This window comes from Candoia aspera, chromosome 1 (assembly GCF_035149785.1).
Source record: "Candoia aspera isolate rCanAsp1 chromosome 1, rCanAsp1.hap2, whole genome shotgun sequence".
Classification (NCBI taxonomy): Eukaryota; Metazoa; Chordata; class Lepidosauria; order Squamata; family Boidae; genus Candoia; species Candoia aspera.
Genome location: NC_086153.1, coordinates 230,279,533 through 230,302,846, shown reverse-complemented (window position 1 = coordinate 230,302,846; position 23,314 = coordinate 230,279,533). Strand labels below are relative to the sequence as shown.

The following is a 23,314-nucleotide window of genomic DNA, read 5'->3' as shown; positions in this document are numbered from 1 at the left end:
GGTTTTCTTAAGCCACATTACAGTCAAACCAGCAAGAGTACAGGATAGAAGCAGATTAAAGGTGCAGTGTGGATATGCCCCTAGTTGAAAGTAGTTACATGAGCCATTTTTTCCTCTAGCTTATTTTTGCTTAGGCCTAAGACATACGATTCCAGGAAATGTGCTTATTGTTGCATTTCTTTCCATAACGCCCTACAAATATTTAGCTCAAGGACAAGTCATTTGACATGAATTCAGGGTCTTCCTACCATTACATGAATTGATTGCCTTGATTAATTTGGAATGAGCTGTCAGCTGGACTTGAAAACCTAAGTGGTTCCTTCCAGCACTACTATTTTATGACATCACCTGTAGAGGACTGTGGAAGTCTGGGCATTGCCATAGCACATCATGTGTTTTATTTTAGAACATACTACAGGTAGTCTTCATTTAGCAACCACAATTGGGACCAGAAGCTCTGTCATTAAGCAAAGCAGTCACTAAGTGGAAAATCACATGACCATGACTATGCTTTCCTTTTCCCCACACCCCCGCTCTTTGGAATGCTCATCCCTGCAGCAACTGGGATAGCTGCCTTGAAACTGATAAGATTAATCAGTTTCATACCTTCAACTTTTGCTTGCCTCCTAACCATTCCCCTGCCCTTTGGAATGCTCATCCTGGTACTGGGATAATTATCAAGGGAATTAATGTTTGTATTTACATTCACTGGAGAGGAAGGGATTACAAGAGAGTAATCTGGCACACAATAGGAAAGATTGCCTAGAGATCACTAGGTTTTTTCTCCCCCCATCCTTGTTAAGAATCTCTCTGTTCTTCAAGGGGCGGAGGAAAAAAAACAAGCAATCTCTAGGCAATCTCTTCTGTACCTGACCCATTTTTTCCCCTCTTTGTCTCAGAACAAAGAGATTGGAGAGGAAGAGATTACGAGAGAATAGGCAGGCACACAATGGAGAATACACCGGATGTTTGCATAGTGTGCTCATGGCCCCAGCCTGTGCCAGAGTATTGCTTTCAATGTGTATTCCCCGTTGTGTGCCTGCTTACTCTCTTGTAATCCCTTCTGCTCCAATCTCTCTGCTCTGTGAGAGGGAAGAAAAGAAAAAGAACTAATCAGGCACAGGACAACACATACTGACTGTAATGGTGATCAAGTGACTGTGGGATGCTGCAAAGGTCGTAAATGCATACCTTAGTCACAAAATTATTTTTTCAGCACCATTGTAACTTCAGTTGGTCCCTTCATGAGCCAGTTGGTAAGTGAGGTCTACCTGGACTACCATTAAAGCTGGAAGTAGCTGCAGTACATGTGCAGAAGCCTCTTCTGGCAGCCAGAACTGCTGGACAAGACCTTGGAGTGATACAAAATGAAACAAACCATTCACTTTGCTTCTGTTTTTGCAAAACTTGTATTGTTTTGCAAAGCAGCCTTGAAAGGATGTTTTACAAGAAACTTCATAAAAGTACAGCCCCCCCTTAAACATTTGCACTGTTCTAATATAAATGTTATAATACTATTATACCTCTTTCTTGTAATGAAAAGTGGAATAGAAATGTGTATAATAATAATACTATGTAATACATAAATGAAATCTATACAACATTTAAAGATGCTTATTTTGGGTCAAATAACATACATTATGAACCTAATGTATTTATAATTTAACACTGTGTCCTTTTTCATATGTAGTATTTATCCTGTGAACCTTTGATTTACCAGACTATGATACAATGGATTTCTTCTGCAGTGGACCAAATTTCCTTGGGAATTTTCATCATTTGGGTAAAGCTGCTTGGGTTGAAGTCCAAGATGGCACTTTCTCTAATTCCTGAAATTAAATGTTAAACCTTCAGAAGGCAGTACAACTTCTCTAACACATCCGAGGCCAGCAAGCTCAATTCCAGCCCTCTCCACACTATCTAGAAACTCTAGTTCTACCTGTGCATACCATGAGAAATGGGGACTTACATTGCCAAAGACATGGAATGGACACTTATTTGAAATAATGAATGCCTCCCACTTGCCTGTGTATGTCACCTATAGTACTTTTGCCAAAGCATATTGTAAAAAAATGTTCAAGGCTCAGGAAAATGTCTAGAGAGAATAGGATGGATAGATGGATGGATGGATGGATGGATGGATGGATATACAGTACACCCACACAGAGACACATGCACACAGCTATATACAAATTGAATACTAGAATTCATCCTTTAAATAAAAATTCAGTATTTTCTGTAAATATCCACAACCTCCCTTCAAATAAATTATTGTCTCTGTGGTAGCATCATATATTTAGTTTTCTTCTCCAAACATGCTCCTTTTTACTGGAGTGAGGGTTCAGCCTTTTTTCAGAAAGGGCATTTCAGAAAGGAGACTCCTATTATTCATTCAAGCAATCTTCATTTTCTCACCCTGCACACCAAACATCCAGGCACTCAATAATTACTGCTACTGTAATTTCCACTGGTTAAGTGGTGCCACCATTATTTTCATGAAATTACCCATCTGCCCAGTGACAATGACATAAATTTGGTTATGTGACAACAACATTGGGAACAACTAAAACTAATTTAGAAAAAAAAATGTTTCTTGAGCGAACATTGGTTTTGACTATCCTAAGTGGCATCTTTACACGAACAAATCTAATTGGCTAATATGACAATAACATTATCAAGTTAAAGAAGGCAATCTGAAAACAAAACAAAAAATGTGCAAAAGAATGGTACTTTGTTGGGATTACAAATGACTGATACATCATGAAAGACAAGCATTTGAAGGTCACAGGAAATTTTTAGTCACAAGCACCTAGCACCTAGCCAACTTTAATTGATCTCCCCCAAAGATAAGTATTGTCAGACTTGGTTAGTTCTTGGATAAAAATACACAGGAGATTCCTTGGATTAATCTGAGTGATAAGTACAAAACAATCATCCAAGAAGAAGGCAATGGTAAATGAGTTCCATCTTACTTCCGAGAAAACTACATAGATCCACCCATAAAGTTCCCAGAAGCTGATCTTGACTTGAAGGAATCTTGTACCTTCATCTTACCAGGAAATTGTCCTCATCACCATCTTTCCACAAAAGTCATCATATTAACATGGAAAATTGACACTAGAAAATATTTGGACTATGAAGTGACAAGTGACATACATGCAAGGTTTACCAATGGCATTTTAAAAAAAAAAATTGGCATTCATGATCCAGTTGGCATTCATGATCCAGTTAAAGGCATCAACAACCCATGATCCACTTAATCCAGAATGCTGTATGTCAAGAAATAGATGTCTTTGCATATATACAAGATTACAGGTAGTGATATATTTGTCCAACCATTATAAAATGTGTTAGTGTTTGTGTAAAGAGAGGACATAATTTTATAATCAATGGATTTCATATTGCCAATGATAGTACTCATTATTCAATTAAAAGATCTCAAGTCAAGTCTGCTGTTATAATGGTTAATGCCATCCAGGTCATTTGGACTATACGTCTTCTTTTTATCCATCTCAGTTTACTTCCATTATCTGAACTGTGATATTCTCCAGACCTAGAATCACCTTGTGTTTAACATACTCATTCATCATTTTAGCACTTGAATCCTCCTGTTATAATATAATGAAAGTACAATATTCATCTGAGCACAAAAACATTCCCTAATTCACTCCAGTGGGGAAGTTTGAAGGCACTCCTCTCTGTATCAGAATTGATGAACACGCTATAGAACCAAGAGAATCCCATGTTATTTCCTTAACTGGGTTTTACATGATGGTTTTTGATGCACAAACATTAGCATTGTCACAGTCCACATTCTCTCATAATATTTTCTATGAACACATCATCAAATAAGCAAGGTTCTCTAATTACCCTTCCTGTGTAGGGCTAAATACATGGAGGAAGAAGGGGTTACATCTCCTGCTTGGCCCCTGATTCCATATACTGCACCAGACCATCTTCCAAATTAAAGCATAGAATATGTTTGCAAGGGGAGCCCATGCAGATGCAGATGCACAGACCACAGAGTGATAGACAACCACCATGTTTAGGGATCCTCATCATGTAGAGACTTATGGAGATTATGCTCCATTTTACAGGGCATTTTTAATGTGGGAACAAATTTCAAGGTTAGTTTCCTGCATGGAGGACAATTTGTTAATTTGTCTTTGATGAAAAAAAAAAACATAGTAGCTAACAAATAGTTTATAGCACAACAAATATGTTTATGGGATTTTTTACCAAATAGAATTTATCTACACAGGATGAAACTTCATGGCTGTGATCTGTAATTCTTTAACTCATACATCTATTTGAAACTTCAAAACAAAAGTTCTCTAGCTTTTGATTTATGAATCCCCATATAAAAGTACTTTATTGCATACAACCATTCAATATTTGAAGAGCACTAGTTGAACAAAAGGTTTTATATGAAGCAAAATGACTACAGCTGAAATTAAATCAATGAAATGTAATTGCAGTAATGTGTGTTTGTGTGTGTGCGTGTGTGTGCGTGCATGTGTATTCCTAGCTTCAAGTCTGCATTTGCTAGTGACATTTTTGCTAGTGCAAACACTGAGAAAACCTCCCAATCCTTCTGAGTACAATCAGTTTTCTTTGCAATAATTTGTTGAAGGTATCCTTTACTTCTTCATTTCTTAAAGTATAGATCAAGGGGTTTAACATGGGAAAAACCACAGTATAAAAAACTGAGATTATTTTGTCTGTATTCGGGATATAGCTGGAGGTTGGTCGCAAATAAGTGAAGAGAAGGGTCCCATAATACAAAGCAACGGCTGTCAAGTGGGAGGTACAAGTTGAAAAGGCCTTCTGGCGGCCTTCAATAGAATGGATCCTCAAGATGGTGCAGAGGATAAAGGTATAGGAGATAACAATCAACAAAAAAGTGCTCATTTGGATGAAACCACACAGGGCAAAAAGAAGAATTTCATTAATGTGCGTGTTGGAGCAGGAGAGAGCTAACAGTGGAGGGATATCACAGAAGAAATGATTGATGACATTAGTTCCACAAAATGACAAGCGGAACGTAAAATAAGTGTGCATTAGTGAACTCACGCCACCCATAAGATAAGAGCCAGCTACCAGCCAGAAACAAACCCTATGGGACATAAGAACTGGATAAAGCAGCGGGTTACAAATGGCCATGTAGCGGTCATATGCCATGGCAGCCAGGAGAAGGCACTCAGCATCTGCAAAGGAAGCAAACAGATACATTTGTGCAATGCATCCTGCCAGTGAGATGGTTTTCTTTCCAGTTAAGAAATTGAGAAGCATTTTAGGTGTAATGGCAGAGGAGTAACAGAGGTCTAGGAAGGCCAAATTACTGAGGAAAAAGTACATTGGACTGCGGAGGCAAGGGCTGATCCAGATTAATATGATGATACCAATGTTTCCCACCAAGGTGACAAGATAGATGGCTAAGAAGAGAACAAAGAGCACTGCCTTGATCTCTTGATGATCTGTGAAGCCAAGAAGAACAAATTCAGTTACTGATGTTTTGTTCCACTTGGCCATTTCTTCTGCTCCCTTGTTTATTTATTCTGAAGCTTCAACTGCTGGAGGCTGGGACTGATCTGAGTAAGGGAACAGCTGATCAGTTGCTGTAAAAACTTGTTTCCTTTAGACTTCATGCATTCTCTGAAAGAGATAATTAATATTGTAATTAATCATCTGTTCTGAACTTTCAATTTGTATTGTGCCAACATACTGTATCAACAGAAGAATCTTCACAAATGCTCACATAATGTAAGAAAAACTAATGGTCCTACGCATAATACAGTATATTAATTAGGTGTACCGAGAAGAAGATAATGGGTATAATAATGTGATAAATGATTATATCCATATTAGCTGAATATACTATTAAACATTTACAAAGTAAAGGAGAAAAGCTTTTTTTAAAAAAAAAAAAAAAGAAGAAGAAACCCTGAGTTATAAAAATCATGAATGGTAGTTTGTGTTGCAACTGTTTGTCTGAGGTATTAAATGATGTTGAATTACACATACATTACAGTTTGGACTTCTATATTGCTGTTGTTTGAATATGTTTAACATGCTACTTTAACATGTCTTTTTAACATGTTCCTCTAATCGAAGACTTCTGCTGGTCTTTGACCAAGATTTGTTTGTTTGTAATGGAAGACACATATTGTTTAAAAAAAAAAAAGGCTGAAACTGTTTAATCCTTGGGATTCTTATGTCCACTCTGGCCTATTTTTCTTCCAAGGAAGATTTGGAAACCTATTAGAGTTCATAGCAGACAGTTTGAGGCCAAAAAGATTTCATTCCTTCAAAGGAATTTCTACTCATGAACCTCTGGGATATGAGGAACCCTGTCTGAGTACCAAAAGGACCTAAGCCACCTTTCATTCCTAGAGGGCACTAACATTAGAAGAAAACCATTCAGACTAGTATAGACACCCATTCCTAATCACTAATATTCCAATATATTTGTCATGACCTCACAATGCAAGCTCTACACAAATACTTAAAGGATGGAATTTGCATCTCATGACATCACAACAACATTTCATCACTTCTCCCCTTGGCCCTCCCAAGGATTCCTGTGTGAGGTACCACCCCGTAGAACAGTATTCTCAAGAGCAACCCCTTTCTTCTGAAGCAACCCCTTCAGAAACACTGCTGACCATCTACACTGCTGACATGGGCTGGAAATCTTTAAGTTCAGGGTTGCTAATGACTAAAGCACCATCTAACTCTTAATTTCTGGTCTTAGTACTCTAGCTGTTCTGTGGACCCCTTACTTCTTAAACTATGCTTATGTTAGAACTAGATCCTGAATCTTGAGCCTTCCCTGTCTTTGTGAAGAGCCTGCTCACTGAGTTATTAATCTGATTTCATGTATATATCTGGTTCACTTGATCTTGATCTCTGGCCTGCCTTGAACCCCATTCCAGTCAGTCAATGCATAGATGAGGATGACTTTGAACAAGCAGAAGAGGGATAATATCACAAGTGTAGATGATTCCTTGGATTTCTCCCTTGAGTTTGAAGACAGAGGTCTGACTAAAGAAGGGAAAAATCTTACATCAGATTCTCCCTTCAGCTTTCTCTCAAGCATCTATGCTTAGCTTTTTCTAATGTTGAGTAACCCTGGGACAGGAGTGAATAAGTGAAGCTTTGGATCTAACAAACCAAACGCCCTCCTCTTCCTCTATCATTCCTCCCATTCAGGAGAAAATTTAGATTAACCATTGTTCCTCCATTACTCTCATCCTAGTAGTATTTCACAGCATAGTGGTACAGTATATTGGTTACTTTAGAGCAATGTCATATTGCAAGAAGAGTAACTCTTTCCTTCAGTTCCTTCTCCAGACAGAAGGTGTGCCAGTCATTGCTATGACTTTGTTGATTGGCTAAAAATATTGGAGGAAGGACAAGCACAGAGAAAATAGGCTGCTATCATATATGGAATTTGGCCAGGACTGGAGATTTGCTTTTGTCTTTAAATGGAAGCCAGGATTACAGATCACTTGGAAAGTGGGGAACCATTACTTCTCCTCAGAAATCTGTAGCTATAAAATGCTAAAGTAAGACTGGTATGAACAAAATTTATGCAGATCTCTTCTTCTGAAAAACAGAGGTTCAAAAATCATGTGGCTCCTGAGATCCTCTGTCAAGAATCATAGCATTAAATGTAAAAAGATATGTTTTCCTACAGAAGTCGCCATATAGCATCTAACTAAACTACTACTAAAAAGAAGGGGGGAGTTTATCTATGAATGCATGTGTTCAAAAATATTTTGTGTTTAAAAATAAAATAATTAAAAATAAAATAATTGGAGGAATGATAAGCACACAGAAAACAGGCTGCCTATTCTGCATCATATATGGAATTTGGCAAGGAATAAATAAAATAAAATAAAATAACTTGAGAAAACACATGATGATGATGACGACAAAAATCCAAAACATCTAACAAATCAAATGTGATAAAGCGACAATATTCATTATTATGACATGTTTATCAAAAACAAAATGTAAAGAGTAAGTTTTCACACTCAAAATGTCACTGCTGCTACTAAATAAGATTCCTCTAAAAGGACTGCCCTCAACCCAGAGTTCTCATTCAAGATGCAAATGACCAGGATCAAATTATCCCACTTCAGACACAGAAGACAACGGTTCTCTGGAAAAGGCTCGGATGCTGGGAAATGTGGAAGGAAAGAAAAGAAGAGGGTGACCAGCCAGCAAGATGGATGGACTCTGTTACAGTGGTGATGAGTGCCTGAAGGAGCATGTTAGGGACAGATCATCCTGGAGAAAATCTATGTGGCCACTGGAAGTTGACAATGACTTGATGGCACATAATCAATCAAGCAAAAGAGCTGTCCAATAATCAAGTCAGAGGCACAATTTACCTCAGTCCCTGTACAAGATTTGGGAAGCAGCCTGGGAATCACCTCTGCAGTGGCACAGCCTGGAGTTTCTAAAAGGTGCCTATCTCTCAGCCCTCATAGGATTTAACTAAGGAGGTCTATGTTTTTATTTTTCAGGTTGAATGTTCATCTTATTCATTCCAGGTTGATGTTATTGTCAGCTACTTTATATACTTTTGTAAAAAGAATACAATGAGGATGAGAATAAGGTGGACTGTGGTATGTGAGGGAGTCTTTTTCCAGCTCCTGTCTCAAAGTGTATCCCTTCCCACTGCCAACTGCTGTGTGGAGAACACAAATGTCAAGACATCCTGTAACATCTGAACCAACCTTACTGTCTATCAATAATGCAAATTAGCATTCCTACTGCACCACTATGCATTTAAAAAGTGGTGAAATCCTCCTTTTACCATAAAAAAATTAGAAAATTCAATTCAACTTCAGGAGGCCAAGTTGGTATGGGAGCCTGGGGGCCACACATTTTGTCTCAGTTAAGGTCTCAGACAAGACAGCTTTTCAGACTGAAAGTGGGAAGAACAATTAGAATTCTGTGACTAGATGAAGAGTGTAGAGTATTATGCAGATCACAGGATCTATAGGGTGACAAATAATGAGTACTGTACTTCAAAATAGACTTTAAGGACATTTTCATGAAAGAAGAAACCATTGTAGAGATTCCCTGCTTAATGGATAAATACATAGCAACGACAGAAGAAAAAGAAACCACATGTGCCTAAATATTCTTAATTTGTTTTCTCTATTTGTTAACTTGTTTTTATTCCACCCATCTGTTTCATTTAATTAATATAATACAACTTATAGTTCAGTATTGAATAAAACATAATTTAATTCCTGGTTATCCCTGGTCAGAAGAATAGACTATCTTTAACATTTTAAAGAATTATTGAAATACATTGCTGCCTAAAAAATAAACTTTTAGTTCCACTAAATTTGGCTCTTTTCTTCCCCAAAGTAAAACTTTAGTTGATTAATCTATCAGTGCAGTCTTACTGAAATTCACTTGTGAGCTAGTGGCAAGCATCAAAAGAGAATATAAAAGTGCAACAGTGCACCGATAATAATTTCAAAAGTGAGTGCAAAAAAAGCCATCTCAAAATCTTGCACTGCATGATTGAAAGTTGCTTCAAAGCTTCATCACCCTCTCTTTTTTTACTTTATCACAGAATAATGGTCATACCTTTCAGATGAGAAGCATGGTTATCTAATTTCATTGCTGATGATAGGCAAGAGAATGTCGAGAGTTTCTTTCCATCTAACATATTCTCACTTTGGAAAAGAAAAAGAACTCAAAGATCTGCCTTTCAAGAAAGGAATAGCTAAGATAATTAAAATGCCCTTTGTGTCTCCTGGGGTGGAGTTTAATGACATGCAGAAAAAGTAGTCCTGAAGAACTGAATGAAGTTTCTAATATTTTCTCAAACTCTTATTAAACATCTCAAAATCCAAGTACTTTTTTCACAAAACACAGAGAAGTTATATTTCAGCAATGAAGAACAGTGAAGAATCCTGGTTTATAGTTTAATCACCTTATTTTGTTGCTAGCAAGATGCTTAGCATGTGTGGGAAGTAAATTTGGTGGCAGAGCAAATTTGGGTTGGGTTCTAGAAGGAAATTAGTAGCGGTCACAAATTCATTGCTTTAATTGACCTTAACAGATATTCAGTTTCCTAAACAGAATAGGCCAAGTCCAACTCTCTTGGGAGTATATTCCACAGCCTGGGAGCCACACAGGAGAAGACCTTTTCCTGTGTACCCAATAGTTGAGCTTCTGACAGCAGGCTACCTGAGTAGCCAAGCTATTCAGCCAGGTTCACAGTAGCAAAAGTAGACCCACAGATAGTCAGGCCTAAACTGTTGAGCCTTTTGTACCTCAAAAGTAATACTTTGAATTGTGTCTGGTAGGCAGTTGATAACCAGTACATAAGTTTCCATTCAGGAATCATATGGCCCCTATACCTTGCACCTGTCAGCTGCCTAGCTACTACATTTTGCACCAATTGTAGGTTCTGGACAGTTTTCAAAAATAGCTTCATATACAACACCCTGCAGTAGTCAAGATAGGCTGTAGTTAAGACATATGTAGCTGTTGGTACAGCCATCTGTTTCAGGAAGGGCCAGAGTTACTGCACTAGCCATAACTGTATGAAATTTTAAGTCACTATATCTCCCCAAACAGCAGCCCTTGACCTGGTTAGCATGATTATGTGCCATCTGATCCAACAGGAAAGAAGTAGATGGGCTGGTGGTTGACTGGGGTGAAGTGAACCCAGCCCAAGTGTATGGTAGGTAAAATCACTGTATGTCATGCTTGCAGTACAGAGCAGAAAACTGTAAGAGAAGCAATGAGAATCAGTGCTGTTTACTGACTAGATGAGTTCTCCGTAAACCATTTTAATAATGGTATAGCCTGCTTTGAGACTGAAAAAAATAGATACGGAAGGGCTCGAAATAAATGTTTTGCACAGATGCAGTTTCATACACAATAAACAAGTCACACAGCCAATCCATAAGCAAGTCACATCTGTATATTAACATACCTCCAGTTAGTCTACACATGCAACCTTACCATTTTTTCATTGTTCTCACAATATTAATGACTTTTTTCATCTATTTTTGTCTTAGATACTAACACCAATAGCATTCATTTAAAACCTATTTTTTGATATATCACTGTCATATGCATACTAATCTCTAAAATACTGCTTCCAATGTTCCCTTTTTCAGTTTTATCCAGAACCATTTGACCATCCCAATTTTAATTTTATTCAGTCTTTTGGAAACTCCTGGTTTAGTCCTTTTCACCACTTCCGCAACATATTTTTATTTCCATTAACATTGCTCTGCATTTTCTTTGCATCGTTTAATCATTCCCTGCTTTCTTTAACTAATCTATCTTGTAATACTATTTCACATAGGACTCCTCCTTTCTCTTCCTGCGGTTATTTTAATTTCACTTTGCTTTGTTTCACTTCTTCCTTTTCTTTTCCAATTTTTCCAAGATGACTTCTTTACACAATCACAAAATAATCCGTCCACATTCAGAATCCCTCATCATCTTTTACTAATTCTTCTCATCTTTCATCCAAATCAAACATGGTTTTTGATTCATTCCTTTTCCATGTTACACATAAGTAGACTTACAGTTGAACCATATATTTGAAACAAACTTTTTTTCCTAAGCAGATAGTCAGCAAATACCATCCCTATTCATTCTTTGGTTACTGATGGTTCTAATCACTGTTTCTCAACTCTCTCATCTCATTCCCACACATTTAGTCCTGCCACTGATCAGAATGATTTCTCCCTGGGTTACATTCATTCCGAATGTCATGTAATTTTCTCAGAACTCATAACTGGTTCTTCCAATATCACCATTCACAGGACTAAAACACGCAACTGTCACCAACTTATGGCCTCCTACTTCCTTATGGAAACTAGATGATACCAATTTATACTTTCTGACATGCATTTTAGCTCTTTCGTTCATAATTATTTATGAATGAAATTTCATAAATAATTTATTTATGCAATTATGAACAATAAACATAATTTATTGTTGTAAGCCGCCCAGAGTCACTCGCTGAGATGGGCAGCTATAGAAATCAAATAAATAAATAAATAAAATAAAATCCACCTGTTTCTCACAGACATATATTCATCAGATTCACTTCAGAAGATCAAACCATCTTCATTCAGATCTATTACATCCTTCCCATTTCACTGAAACAGGTCATTTATTTTTGTTTCATTCATTTTGTTCAATAGTGCATGTTCTTTACTATTTACTCCACTTTCTTTCCAAGTTTCAATACTGCATATGCCAAATCAGTCCATGAATATTGTTGCCACTAATTTGTGCATCAATGCTTAATTTAGGATTTACAGGCAGATACCAAATAAGACAACACCAGGGGAGACATCAGGACAGCAATGAACACTGAAGAAAGTTTGTTAAGAAATTGTCCCTAAATATACTCACATTCTGGGAATTGGCCTAGAAATTTGGGAAATAAAAAAATAATAAAAGATTTTGCAAGGCTATTTTTGAATTCTGCTTATGATAAGAACAGTACCACCAGTTGTGGTACATTTGGGACAGCATGACACAAGCACAACCAAAGCCTTGCCTTGCCTTGCCTTGCCTTGCCTTGCCTTGCCTTGCCTTGCCTTGCCTTGCCTTGCCTTGCCTTGCCTTGCCTTGCCTTGCCTTGCTTCCCCAATTGTGCCGATAATATTCTATGTACTGCAGGATCTCTGATCTAGAAATTAACTTGCAAGCCAGTATGCTTTTACCCATATCCCACTAACCAGGAGGTACATGCAGTATATTGCTATACACGGGATAATAATGAAAATTATTAATGCACTTGTTACTTCCAGAATACAGAACTGCAAAGCATTCTGTGAAGAACAAGTTGCGAAGATAATTCAGAAGCTTTGATCGTACGGAATGTAGCTGTCCATTGCTTGTGGGAGATGGATAGACCATTGGAGCATATAAGACCACTAGTTTCCCACGTCTATCAGTAATTTCAAGCTGGACAATATTTTTTTTGTCATGTGAATCACTCGCTAAGACAACTCTTCCATTTTCACATCCAAACAATCAAGTCTCTGCTTTGTCTTCAAAATGTTCAGTTCTATCTCATCCTCTGAAGTTTTTATCTATATGAATTCAGTAGTTTTAAAAGCCTATAAATCATGAGCGAGAGCTGTTAAAGTGATATGCACCTCCATATAATTTTCTTTCTATGTTAATTTCTCTGCTACTTTCTCTTGTGCACTAGGAATAAATTCAGCTTTTGACTGTTCTTGGATTTTAGCTCCAAGTAGCTATTTCCCACTGGATGGGGAAAAGGAAGGTGATTCCTCCTTTCTCTGTCTTCTCAACTTTGGAGCCCAGAATTTATAGCCATACACCAAAGAGTCCCAAATAAGACAAAAGTAGTCACATACTGCTTCCTGGTGATCAATATAAGTGAAAACATACACTGTGTAAAAATAGAGAATTCCCCCCAACACACACAACACACAAAGGAAGATGGGGTGGAAATCATGTAAAACCTTGTACATGAAGACATGACATAATGTAACATTTGTACTTTTCTGCTCTGATAACTTAAGGGAAGGTAGACTATAATATCATATCAACTATATTGGCTATCAGTTCATTTCCAGGCACTTGCTATTATTTTTAAATCCCCCCAAAACTGCAGAGTGTGTTATTTCACAGACTACCACATCCCATGTAAACCTGCCTATCTCTTAACAGAAACAGCCCTCTGACATTGGGAATCTTCACAGAAGCTCATATGAGAAGATGCATTGCTAAAGAAAGAAAGAAAGAAAGAAAGAAAGAAAGAAAGAAAGAAAGAAAGAAAGAAAGAAAGAGAAAAAATACAAGAAAGGGATGTAGTAATAAACAATCAGGATCATTTTGAGATTAATTACCATTCTCTAAATATGCACATCAGGGAGAACTTTAATTGCCTTGCTATAGGGATGTTACTAAGCATCTTATAAGCTTTGATATAAACACCCAGGAAAACCCACCCTTCAGTTTATGCTTGACTTTTAAACCTATCAGAAGTGTTACATTCCTGCTTAAAGGTAGGCATCACATCTTTTATTAGCTTAGCTCAGTATTCACTATTTCTCATTGGCAATCATCAGAATAATACGACCTATTCAGATTCAGAATTCATTAGTCATATGTGAGGTACAAAGGAACCTCCTAAATAACTTTGCTGCCACAATGTCTGGCCTATTAAACCTACAGTGTGCCATACATGATTTGTCTCTTTAAGAAGCTTGCACAGATTATACTGACAGGTCCTCTTCTTATTTTTTTTCCCATGCCCCAGAAGTTGAAATTGAATTGGTATATTTGAGTCTATTGTTTCCAAATGAAGGACATCCTTGGAGTTACCTTGGTTTCTTTCCTGCTTAGGAGAGGCAAGAGAGATCCCAGTGAATGCTTCCATACTCATGCTTCCATACTCACAGAAGGAATGAAATAGCTTGGAAGAGGCCCCAGCTGCCATGTATGGCTTCATTTTAGATTAGCAGTCCTTTTTGTCTATTGATTATGATTGTTTATATGCCTTCAAGTCATTGTCAATTCTCAGCAACCACATAGATTCTCTCCATGACAATCTGTCCCTAATCTCTTCCTTCAGGTCTACCAACAGTGCACCCATCTCCACTGTAACTGAGTCCATCCACCTTGCTGCTGGTCATCCTCCTCTTCTCTTTCCTTCCACCTTTCCCAGCATTACAGCCTTTGTCAGAGAGCTGGGTCTTCACAAAATGGGTCCAAAGTTGGATAATTTGACCCTGTTCATTTGTGCCTTGAGGGCTTCCACCCTGGGATTCCAAGAGCCCCCACCCCCTTAGCCTTTCAGAGGGCTGTGAAGACCAGCCTCTTCACCCAGGCTTTGGGCTTGGAGAGAAGTGAGCCCAGGAAATGTAGGAGCGTGAGGAGTCTGTGTGATGTAGGGGTGCTGTGCTTGGGATATGTAGTGTCATGGGGTTGGTTAGTTTGTATTATTTATTCTATATTTATTTAATATTAATGTGAGCCACCAAGGATTATTTTATATAAGGTATGCAGCCATATAAGTTCCTAAATAAATAAATAAAAATTGGGCTGCCAAAGTAATGGGGAGGTTACATAATGCAAAAATAAACAGTTGGAGGTGAGCAAGCAGATTCAGTTTAGTAACTCACAAGTGGTGCAAATGCCTCAGATACTACATTCTTCGGGAACTGGGTTCAGTCTGATTGTGTTTGGAGATTACAAGAAAATGTATGTGTTTTCAAGCTCATCTTTCTTTTCTTAACCATGTGTTTTGTTTACATTTCCTCAAATAAATGTAATTGATGATGTCACTTGGCTAACACACATACCATGTAAGTCAAATCTTTACATCTAACTATTCTCCCATCACACATACACACACAAAAAAAAGAAACCCACTTGCCCAAGATAGTATAGGCACTAAACCTGCAAGATTTTCCATCCATTACTATGTACGCAGCTTTTTCCTAATAGATTGTACTAATACTTGCAATAATAAAAAAGCACATTTCCAGAGAAACCTAGATTCCTTCTATCAGAGGGTGCGTAAAGCTTACACAGAGCTAACAAGTGAATACAGTGCTGTTTATTACTATACAATCTTAGTTTAATAGTGTATTTACAATAATTCTGGTGTTATGGGAGCGGGGGGAGAGAGATCAAGTGTATATGTAAGTATGTACCTTGTACTAACAAAATCTAACTCTAAGGGATACTAACAGAATTTTAATTAAATGGTTCAAACCTCTACCCCTTTGCTTTGTAACACAAAACATTTAGCTGCTAGTTTCTTATCTCCTCCCACATGTACTTACCTAGAGGCTTAAGAATGCTAACAACTTCTCCTGCCTGACTGACTGTAACTATATCGAGGTTTACTGTTCTCACTCCTTCTTTACTTGCTTTCCCTGGTTCCCCAGCACCTGAATCTCCTGGTGTAACTGCTTGGCCATCATCTACAGTCTTGGGCTGGATTCTCCTTTCCATTCTCTCTTTGCAGATTCCTCCTCTGGCTCCTGATGCCAAAGGCTTCTTCCCAGCCTCTACATCTCCTTGGCTGTGGATATCTTGGTTCCTGGCTCTCTCTTCCTCTCTTCCATGTTCTTTCCAGTTGCCTCTCACTCCAGCAGCATCTCCTGTCAAACCTAGAAGAACACACACACACACACACACACACACACACACACAACTTTGTCCACCTGCACTGGCTTATTTGTTACTTCTTTCTTTCAAAACTAACATGCCAGTTTGCAGATGGTCCTAAGAAGTGTAAATGTTTTTTTCCCCTTTCTTCTGTATCTACCTATACAGGTAGATGTGCCTAAGTGCCTAAGCTTGCCCCTGACAGTCAGACCACCAAAGGGAAACTTTGACCTTGGCAGTCATTCATAACATTTTTCTGTTTCAGGGCAGTTCATCTTTTTACACCATAATGTATTTTGAGCACTGCTATCTGGTTTTAGTGAGATGATCACCCCATAGATTTGAGCAAGTTGTTGTTCTTCTGCAGAGTTAGGTGTGAAGTCCATATAGAACAGAATAGGCCTTGTCACATGTACTGGAGGAACTTCACGCAATCTAGAGAATTTTTAATTATCTCCAGTAACGAAAATACTGCACATCATACATCCAGCTGCATGAAGACCTATATTTATAATATCTGCAAAAGTCACTCTGTGATCACATTAACTTCTGAAGCAAAAGATTGCAGCTCTAGCACAATCTCATTATTAGTAAAAATACATTATGCTTCAACAAATCTATTTATTGGAAAATCAAAAATAGGAAGTTTTTTAAAAATTTCAGTATATACAGCATATAACAGGCATAATAATCCTAAGATTAAAATAATTCTATTGTCCTCTTGACTGTTGTTGGCCGGGTAGAAATGAAAATGCTCTCTCAAACATGTTCTCTTTAAAAGTATAATATCCTCTTCCTGAAAGCAGAATAAGGGTATAGCAAAGAGAGAAACAGAGGAATACCACAATGTCCCTTTCCCACCCAAATCCACCAATTAAACTCTCTCTTGTCCACAAGTTCTAGGGTCAGGGGAAAGCAACTCTGCTCAGAGTTCCATAATCTGGACTTCTTTTTTTTTGGCAAAGAAACATTTTTATTATTTGTCTCCGCAGGAAAGAGGGAATGAAGCCAATGTCTGGAACAAATTACACTTTGATCACCAACTTCATTCTTTTCGGACTCACAGAACACCTAGAAATGCGGCCACTGCTCTTTGCAACATTTTTAATCATCTATATTGCCACTCTGATGGGGAACCTTGGGATGATTTTATTAATTTGGACTGTTCCCCAGCTGCATACCCCCATGTACGTGTTTATTAGCAGTCTATCCTTTTTAGATGCCTGTTATTCCACCACCATCACACCTATAATGCTGGTGACCCTTTTAGTGGACAAGAAAACCATATCTTATGCTTCCTGCATTGCCCAGTATTGTTTCTTTGCAATATTTGCCACAACTGAGTTTTTCCTATTGGCCGCAATGGCATATGATCGCTACGTGGCCATCTGCAACCCTTTGCTCTACACTTCTGTGATGACTAAGAAGCTTTGTAAAGGATTGATAGCCGGTTCATATCTATGGGGAATTGTGAACTCTATGATTCATACTAGTGGATTGTTGAGGTTGTCCTTTTGTGACTCCAATGGCATCAATCACTTTTTCTGTGATCTCACCCCCCTTCTGAAACTGGCTTGCAGTGACGTCTCTATGAATGAAATGCTGATCTTCATTTTTGGCAGCTTGTTTGAAATGAGCACCTTGCTGATCATTATTACCTCTTATATATTCATTATTACTGCAGTCCTAAGGATCCGCACCACAGAGGGGAGGTATAAAGCATTTTCCACATGTGCATCCCATCTCACAGCAGTGGCCATATTTCATGGAACTATTCTCTTCATGTACTTCCGGCCCAGTTCTAGCTATTCCCTTGACACTGACAAAATGGCCTCTGTGTTTTACACCGTAATAATACCCCTGTTGAATCCTTTGATCTACAGCCTGAGGAATAAGGATGTAAAATATGCTGTGAAAAAAGTATTTGGAAGAGAAATGGGCTCCTAGTAAATATCTATTGCCATTTTTGTTCAGAGTAAATGAACAAAAATGCCCACATTTCAGAAAAAAAAATTAAGAAAAGAATTTCTTAAATGTATAATGGTCCGTTGATTAATAGAATCCTGGCAATTTTTCCATCCTGCTAAAAATACCTTGCTGATTGGCTAATGAATAAAGGACACAGCAAGTGATGTAAATTTGATATAGTATCTTTTCTAGAGGAATTTCTGGCCCTAATTTGCAAAGTATGCTTCAGCAAACAGCAGGATTGGTAAACACTCTTCCCTTGTCCTTAGTTTTGCTTTAAAAAGTAACTTAAGGGAGAAGGGAAACCACTCCATGGCCACACAATAATTTTAAATCTTACTTAGTTTTCCTTCTGCCCTCCTCCCAATCATACACACGTACACACACATTCCAGGCTTTTACCTTATCACTTTTAAATTTTTTCAATATTCTACCTTCATTTCCCCCACCCCACCCCACCCCACCCCACCCAAACAGAAGCTGCTGACAGCGGGGATCTCCAGTCCTTGGAAATGGATTATGAAGATATGGATCCAATTACAGTATGAGAAGGGTGCTTTCATCTCTGCATGCTTTTCCATGGGAGAAAGTGTTCTCTCTGAAAACAAGTGTTTACACTGGAATTAAGCACATTTATTGCAATCACCTTTTCACGATAGACAGCATGTAACCAATTAAATAAAACCATGTATAAATAAACTGAGCTATTACTAAAAAATATGTTCCTCAATATTGCTGACCATCTTCTTCCCCTCATCACTATGTGATCTTATCCTGGTCTCTCATGTGCTGCAGTCTTCACTTCATCTAGACTGTCCACTAACTTGGATTGGGGGATTATAATTAAATTGCAGCTCTTAGATTAGGCAAACACGATGGCCTACTTGCATATTGTCTTCACTGAGCTGCTTTGTGGGGCCTTGCATTTCACATGTTAACTCTATGATACAATATTGAACATTTTTCTGGTTTATGCCCAAAAGCAAAAGTTACAAGGAGAGCTCCCACAGGTCAGTAGAACCTGAGATCTTGTCTTTCTCTTTTAAACTTCTACAGATCTGTTCTAGAGAAGCAAAAGATTGGAGTGACTTAATGCAGAAAACATGTTACCAACAGCATCTGTACTGGACTGGCACACACTGTTCTCCACCTCATTCAGTTTTCCACTGTAGACAGAATTAGCGTCTTGCATGTAACAAGTGAAAGAAAACTACCAATATTTAACTCATTTGGGGGAAATTCTTTGTCTGGCAGAATCAATGTTTATTTGTTTGTTTGGACTTCTCTTTTTGTTTGTTTCTTCATTTATTTTATTTATTTTTATTTATATTTCAAATTTTGCCACCACCCATCTCCCTCATTATTGTTGTTGAATAGGACAAAAATTAAAGTAATTAGATATTAGAAAATTGTGTCGATTTGTTTCTCTATTAAACAGAACAAATGAGCATCAATTCAGTTATGAATAATTTTAAAAGCAGTACAACATTAAAGCTCTCAGGGAGATAGCCTGAAATAGTTTCCCTTGAGACTCTGAAGATGAAGTTACTTCAGGGATGCTATTGCTTCAGGTCACTTAATGGAATAAATGTCTTTCTCCCTAAATCATCAGGTCTGTGGCCAACTCACCCCTCATGCATAACCCTATACTGAGAAGTGATGCAGTCACTCTGGGTGATTGGTCAAGGTAGATTGGCTTCTTCCATTCATTTGGGATAGTGTGAGTGATAGAAATTATTTCTGGATTGCCCCTACATTGCTCAAGGTTCTGTGAAAGTAACTGAATGCTTTTAGCATGATAGTCTATGAAGATGAATCAGAGCCTATGATTCAGAGCAGAAACTGAAAAATCTAGCAAAGCTGCTGGGATTTTTCAATTAAAAATAAAAATTGTTTGCATGGCAGGAAATAGCATCTAAAAGCTGAAATGCACATCCTTTTAGCTGATGCAAATGCAATCAGCTGATGCAAATGCAAATGCCCAAAGCTACATTTGCAAAGGTTGGTATTTATTTGTTTGTTTGTTTGTTTATTTCTCATTTTTAAGAGTTAAGTTCTTTCAAAGTGATTTTTATAATCATGCAAAAGGAATGATTTTCAGAATTAAATCAGTAGACAGAAAGGATTCTTAACTGTTTGGCATCTAGTATATCCTCCAAATGCTCCTTAAGCATTCCTCTTACCAGCATGGCTTAAACTTGGAGCCCAGTTCGGAAGGAAAAAGAAGACTAGATATATCTCCACCCTCAATAATGCAGGCAGTGGTTGAGCCCTCTATATTTCCTTCTTAACCTGTATTTCTGCCCAGTTGAAATGTGGTATGTCTATTCTGCAAAGAGGGAAGAGGAACATTTAGAAAGGAGGAAGAATGCTGTTCTTGTCTCTACCAGTTTTGGGATACAAATGCTACACAGTCTAGATCTCTTTGCGCAGTGGGTTATAATTACATCTAACAAATGAGGAAATTTAGGCAGAAGACTGAGATAGCCACAAGGCATCCACTAAATCCATCTTCTTCCACAATCTCTGCCCTCCAGATCTGCAGCCTCACTCTATCTAAATAGAGGCAATATTTGTTGTTTGGCCACCTTCAGTAATGAGCTTCTTTTCTAGAAGTATTGCTTCTGGTAAATGTGAACCTTCGGGAAGTGCCTAAAAAGATTTGTTAACTTTGCTTTAGTTAACATTCAAGGCTTTGACATCCTATCTAAGAAGTGTAGTCCCTAGATAAAGGAGTCCATCTGCTGTATGAATAGTTCATGCAGTTCTATTTCTATACAGGAGCATCAGTAAAACTTAAGGATGATCAAATGCTCTGAGCATTTTGACTTGCTTCCTTAGCTCATATATTTTCTCTTGCATCCCAGAATACTCTTTGACGGACACAGCAGCAAAGTATGTGATTCAAGCCCACAAACAGAAGTGATTTAGGATTTCTAGGCACAGTTTATTTGGGATTGGGGGAGATCTAATTCGCTTGGGATGATCGGAATGACTTATACAATTTAATTAATTCTTGTTAACGTGTAACAATATAAATTGACATGTTAATCAGGAGGAAAAGCACTCCAAACAATGCATCTGATACATCTACAATGAAGGACACATCTCCCAAAGAAGCTGAGGAAGCTTACAGCTTCATTGCCACTGAGGCTGCCCAGTACTCAAAGGATCCAGGTAAGTGTTAGTCATATTCACTATGTCTTAGCTTGATGTAGCTATAATGTTAAAAGCAACTGCAGTTAAAGGCTTCAGGGGATTTTCATTTTTTTCCCCACAAAACCCATGCAGAGATGGGCACAATTCTTTAGAAAAATTGCAAATGTCATTAGGGAAACTGCCCAAGTTGTATCACATGCTATCTGAGCAAAGGGCAACTCATGCAATGTGTTTTTCTCTTTGTCTCCACTCCCTTGCAGCTCTCTGTATTTCTTGAGAAACCTCTTCAGATGGTTCAGAAGGACCTTCTGAACATCGGAGGCTATGTGTTTTTTCAAGGGAGCAGTGGTGACAAGGGGGCAGACAGCCAGTATAGGAAGCAATGCAAAATTATTGTACGTAGTTTTGGTTAATTTCTTTCCTACTGCAATCATGTAAGACACCATAAACAATATTTGGTTCTTCTGAATATCTAGAAGGCTTTTTGAGGGATGAGAGTTACAGGGAGGAGAAAGCAAAAAGTAAGATCGTTTGCATAAGCTGTCTTCTCCCTGCATCAAACAGTTTTCACAGGTAGTCAAACAAAAATATCTCTCACACAAACAGGAGCTTCCAGAAACTCTGACTTGAAAATCCAATTCTCTGCTCAGATGCCAATTCCAAGCTGTCTGATTATACTTTAATTAAGTGATGCCAGGTCTACTTTGACCAGTGTAATGATCTACAGCCTTTCCTTTTGCTTACCAGGTGCAGTGTCATGTGATCACCGCTAAATGATCATGAACAATTACACCATGGTAACTGAATTCATCCTTCTTGGGCTAACGGACTGGCTGGCATTTGAGGTCCCCCTCTTCATGATATTTTTCCTGATCTATTTTCTGACACTGGCTGGGAACATGGGGATGATTGTACTGATCAGAATCAGTCCCCGGCTTCATACCCCAATGTACTTCTTCCTCAGCAATCTGTCTGTAGTTGATCTCTGCTACTCTTCCATCTTTGCACCAAGGCTCTTGATGAATTTAGCAGAGTTTAAAACTATTTCATACACTGGATGCCTTACCCAACATTGTTTTTTTGTAGTGTTTGTGAGTACCGAGGGCTTCCTGCTTGCAGTAATGGCATATGACCGCTATGTAGCCATTTGTAAGCCATTGCTGTATACCACTATGATGACCAAAAGGGTCTATGTCTACCTAGTGGCAGGGTCATACCTAGGAGGAATAGTGAATTCCCTCACACATACCTCTGGCTTGCTTATGCTGTCATTCTGTGCCCCAGGTGTAATAAACCACTTCTTCTGTGATACACCGGCTATGTTGAAAGTTTCATGCAGTGATACCCACATTAATGAACTTTTATTGGTCACCTTCTCTGGAGTAATCGCTCTTTCTACTTTCCTAATAATTATAATCTCTTACCTGTGTATCCTCTCTTGTATCATAAAGATGCACACTTCTGGGAGCAGATACAAAGCTTTTTCTACCTGTGCTTCCCACCTGACAGCAGTCACCATGTTCTATGGGCCAGTTAGTTTAAGCCATTTGCAGCTCAGCTCTGTGTACATTCAGCAGCAAGAGAAGATCTCAGCTGTGTTCTACACTCTGGTGGTCCCAATGCTGAATCCAGTAATCTACAGCTTAAGGAATAAAGAGGTAAAAGATGCCTTGAAGAAAGCGATTAATTGTCAAAAAGAAAGAGATGTTTGCCATCTTGGGATGGTTTAGAATCATTCTGTAATCCAATGGGGAACTCTCATTGCAAAATTGGAAGGAAACTGTTAGTTTATTCAATCTACAGATACGATTCTCCTAATTAAAAAGCAAATTGAAAATCTATCGGTGTGGAAAATTCTAATTACAAATCTTTTTCTAGTATTAGCAGATTCTGCCTATGCATATATGATGTTTGCATATAAAAAGGAAGGAATAAAGATTGCTTCCTAGTGTGATTTCCATTCCCTTTTCTTTATCCTTCACTTATAATTTATAATGCTGTCTCCCATCTATCGAAACAGGGAAAA

At 38.1% G+C, this 23,314-nt stretch overlaps 3 protein-coding genes across 3 annotated transcripts; 2 read left to right on the top strand and 1 right to left on the bottom strand.

Annotated features, from left to right (window-relative positions):
* Positions 1-4,560: 4,560 nt before the first annotated feature.
* Positions 4,561-5,532, bottom strand: LOC134502887 (olfactory receptor 5AR1-like). Its single transcript, XM_063311440.1, has one exon. The coding sequence runs from the start codon at positions 5,530-5,532 to the stop codon at positions 4,561-4,563; it is 972 nt and encodes a 323-aa protein (XP_063167510.1).
* An 11,619-nt stretch (positions 5,533-17,151) lies between these two features.
* On the top strand, positions 17,152-18,108 carry LOC134487322 (olfactory receptor 5J3-like). Its single transcript, XM_063289055.1, has one exon. It carries the CDS (start codon positions 17,164-17,166, stop codon positions 18,106-18,108), a length of 945 nt encoding a protein of 314 aa, XP_063145125.1. The 5' UTR covers positions 17,152-17,163.
* Positions 18,109-22,061: 3,953 nt separating this feature from the next.
* LOC134502802 (olfactory receptor 5J3-like) lies at positions 22,062-23,018 on the top strand. Its single transcript, XM_063311338.1, has one exon. It carries the CDS (start codon positions 22,062-22,064, stop codon positions 23,016-23,018), a length of 957 nt encoding a protein of 318 aa, XP_063167408.1.
* The last annotated feature ends 296 nt before the right edge of the window (positions 23,019-23,314 follow it).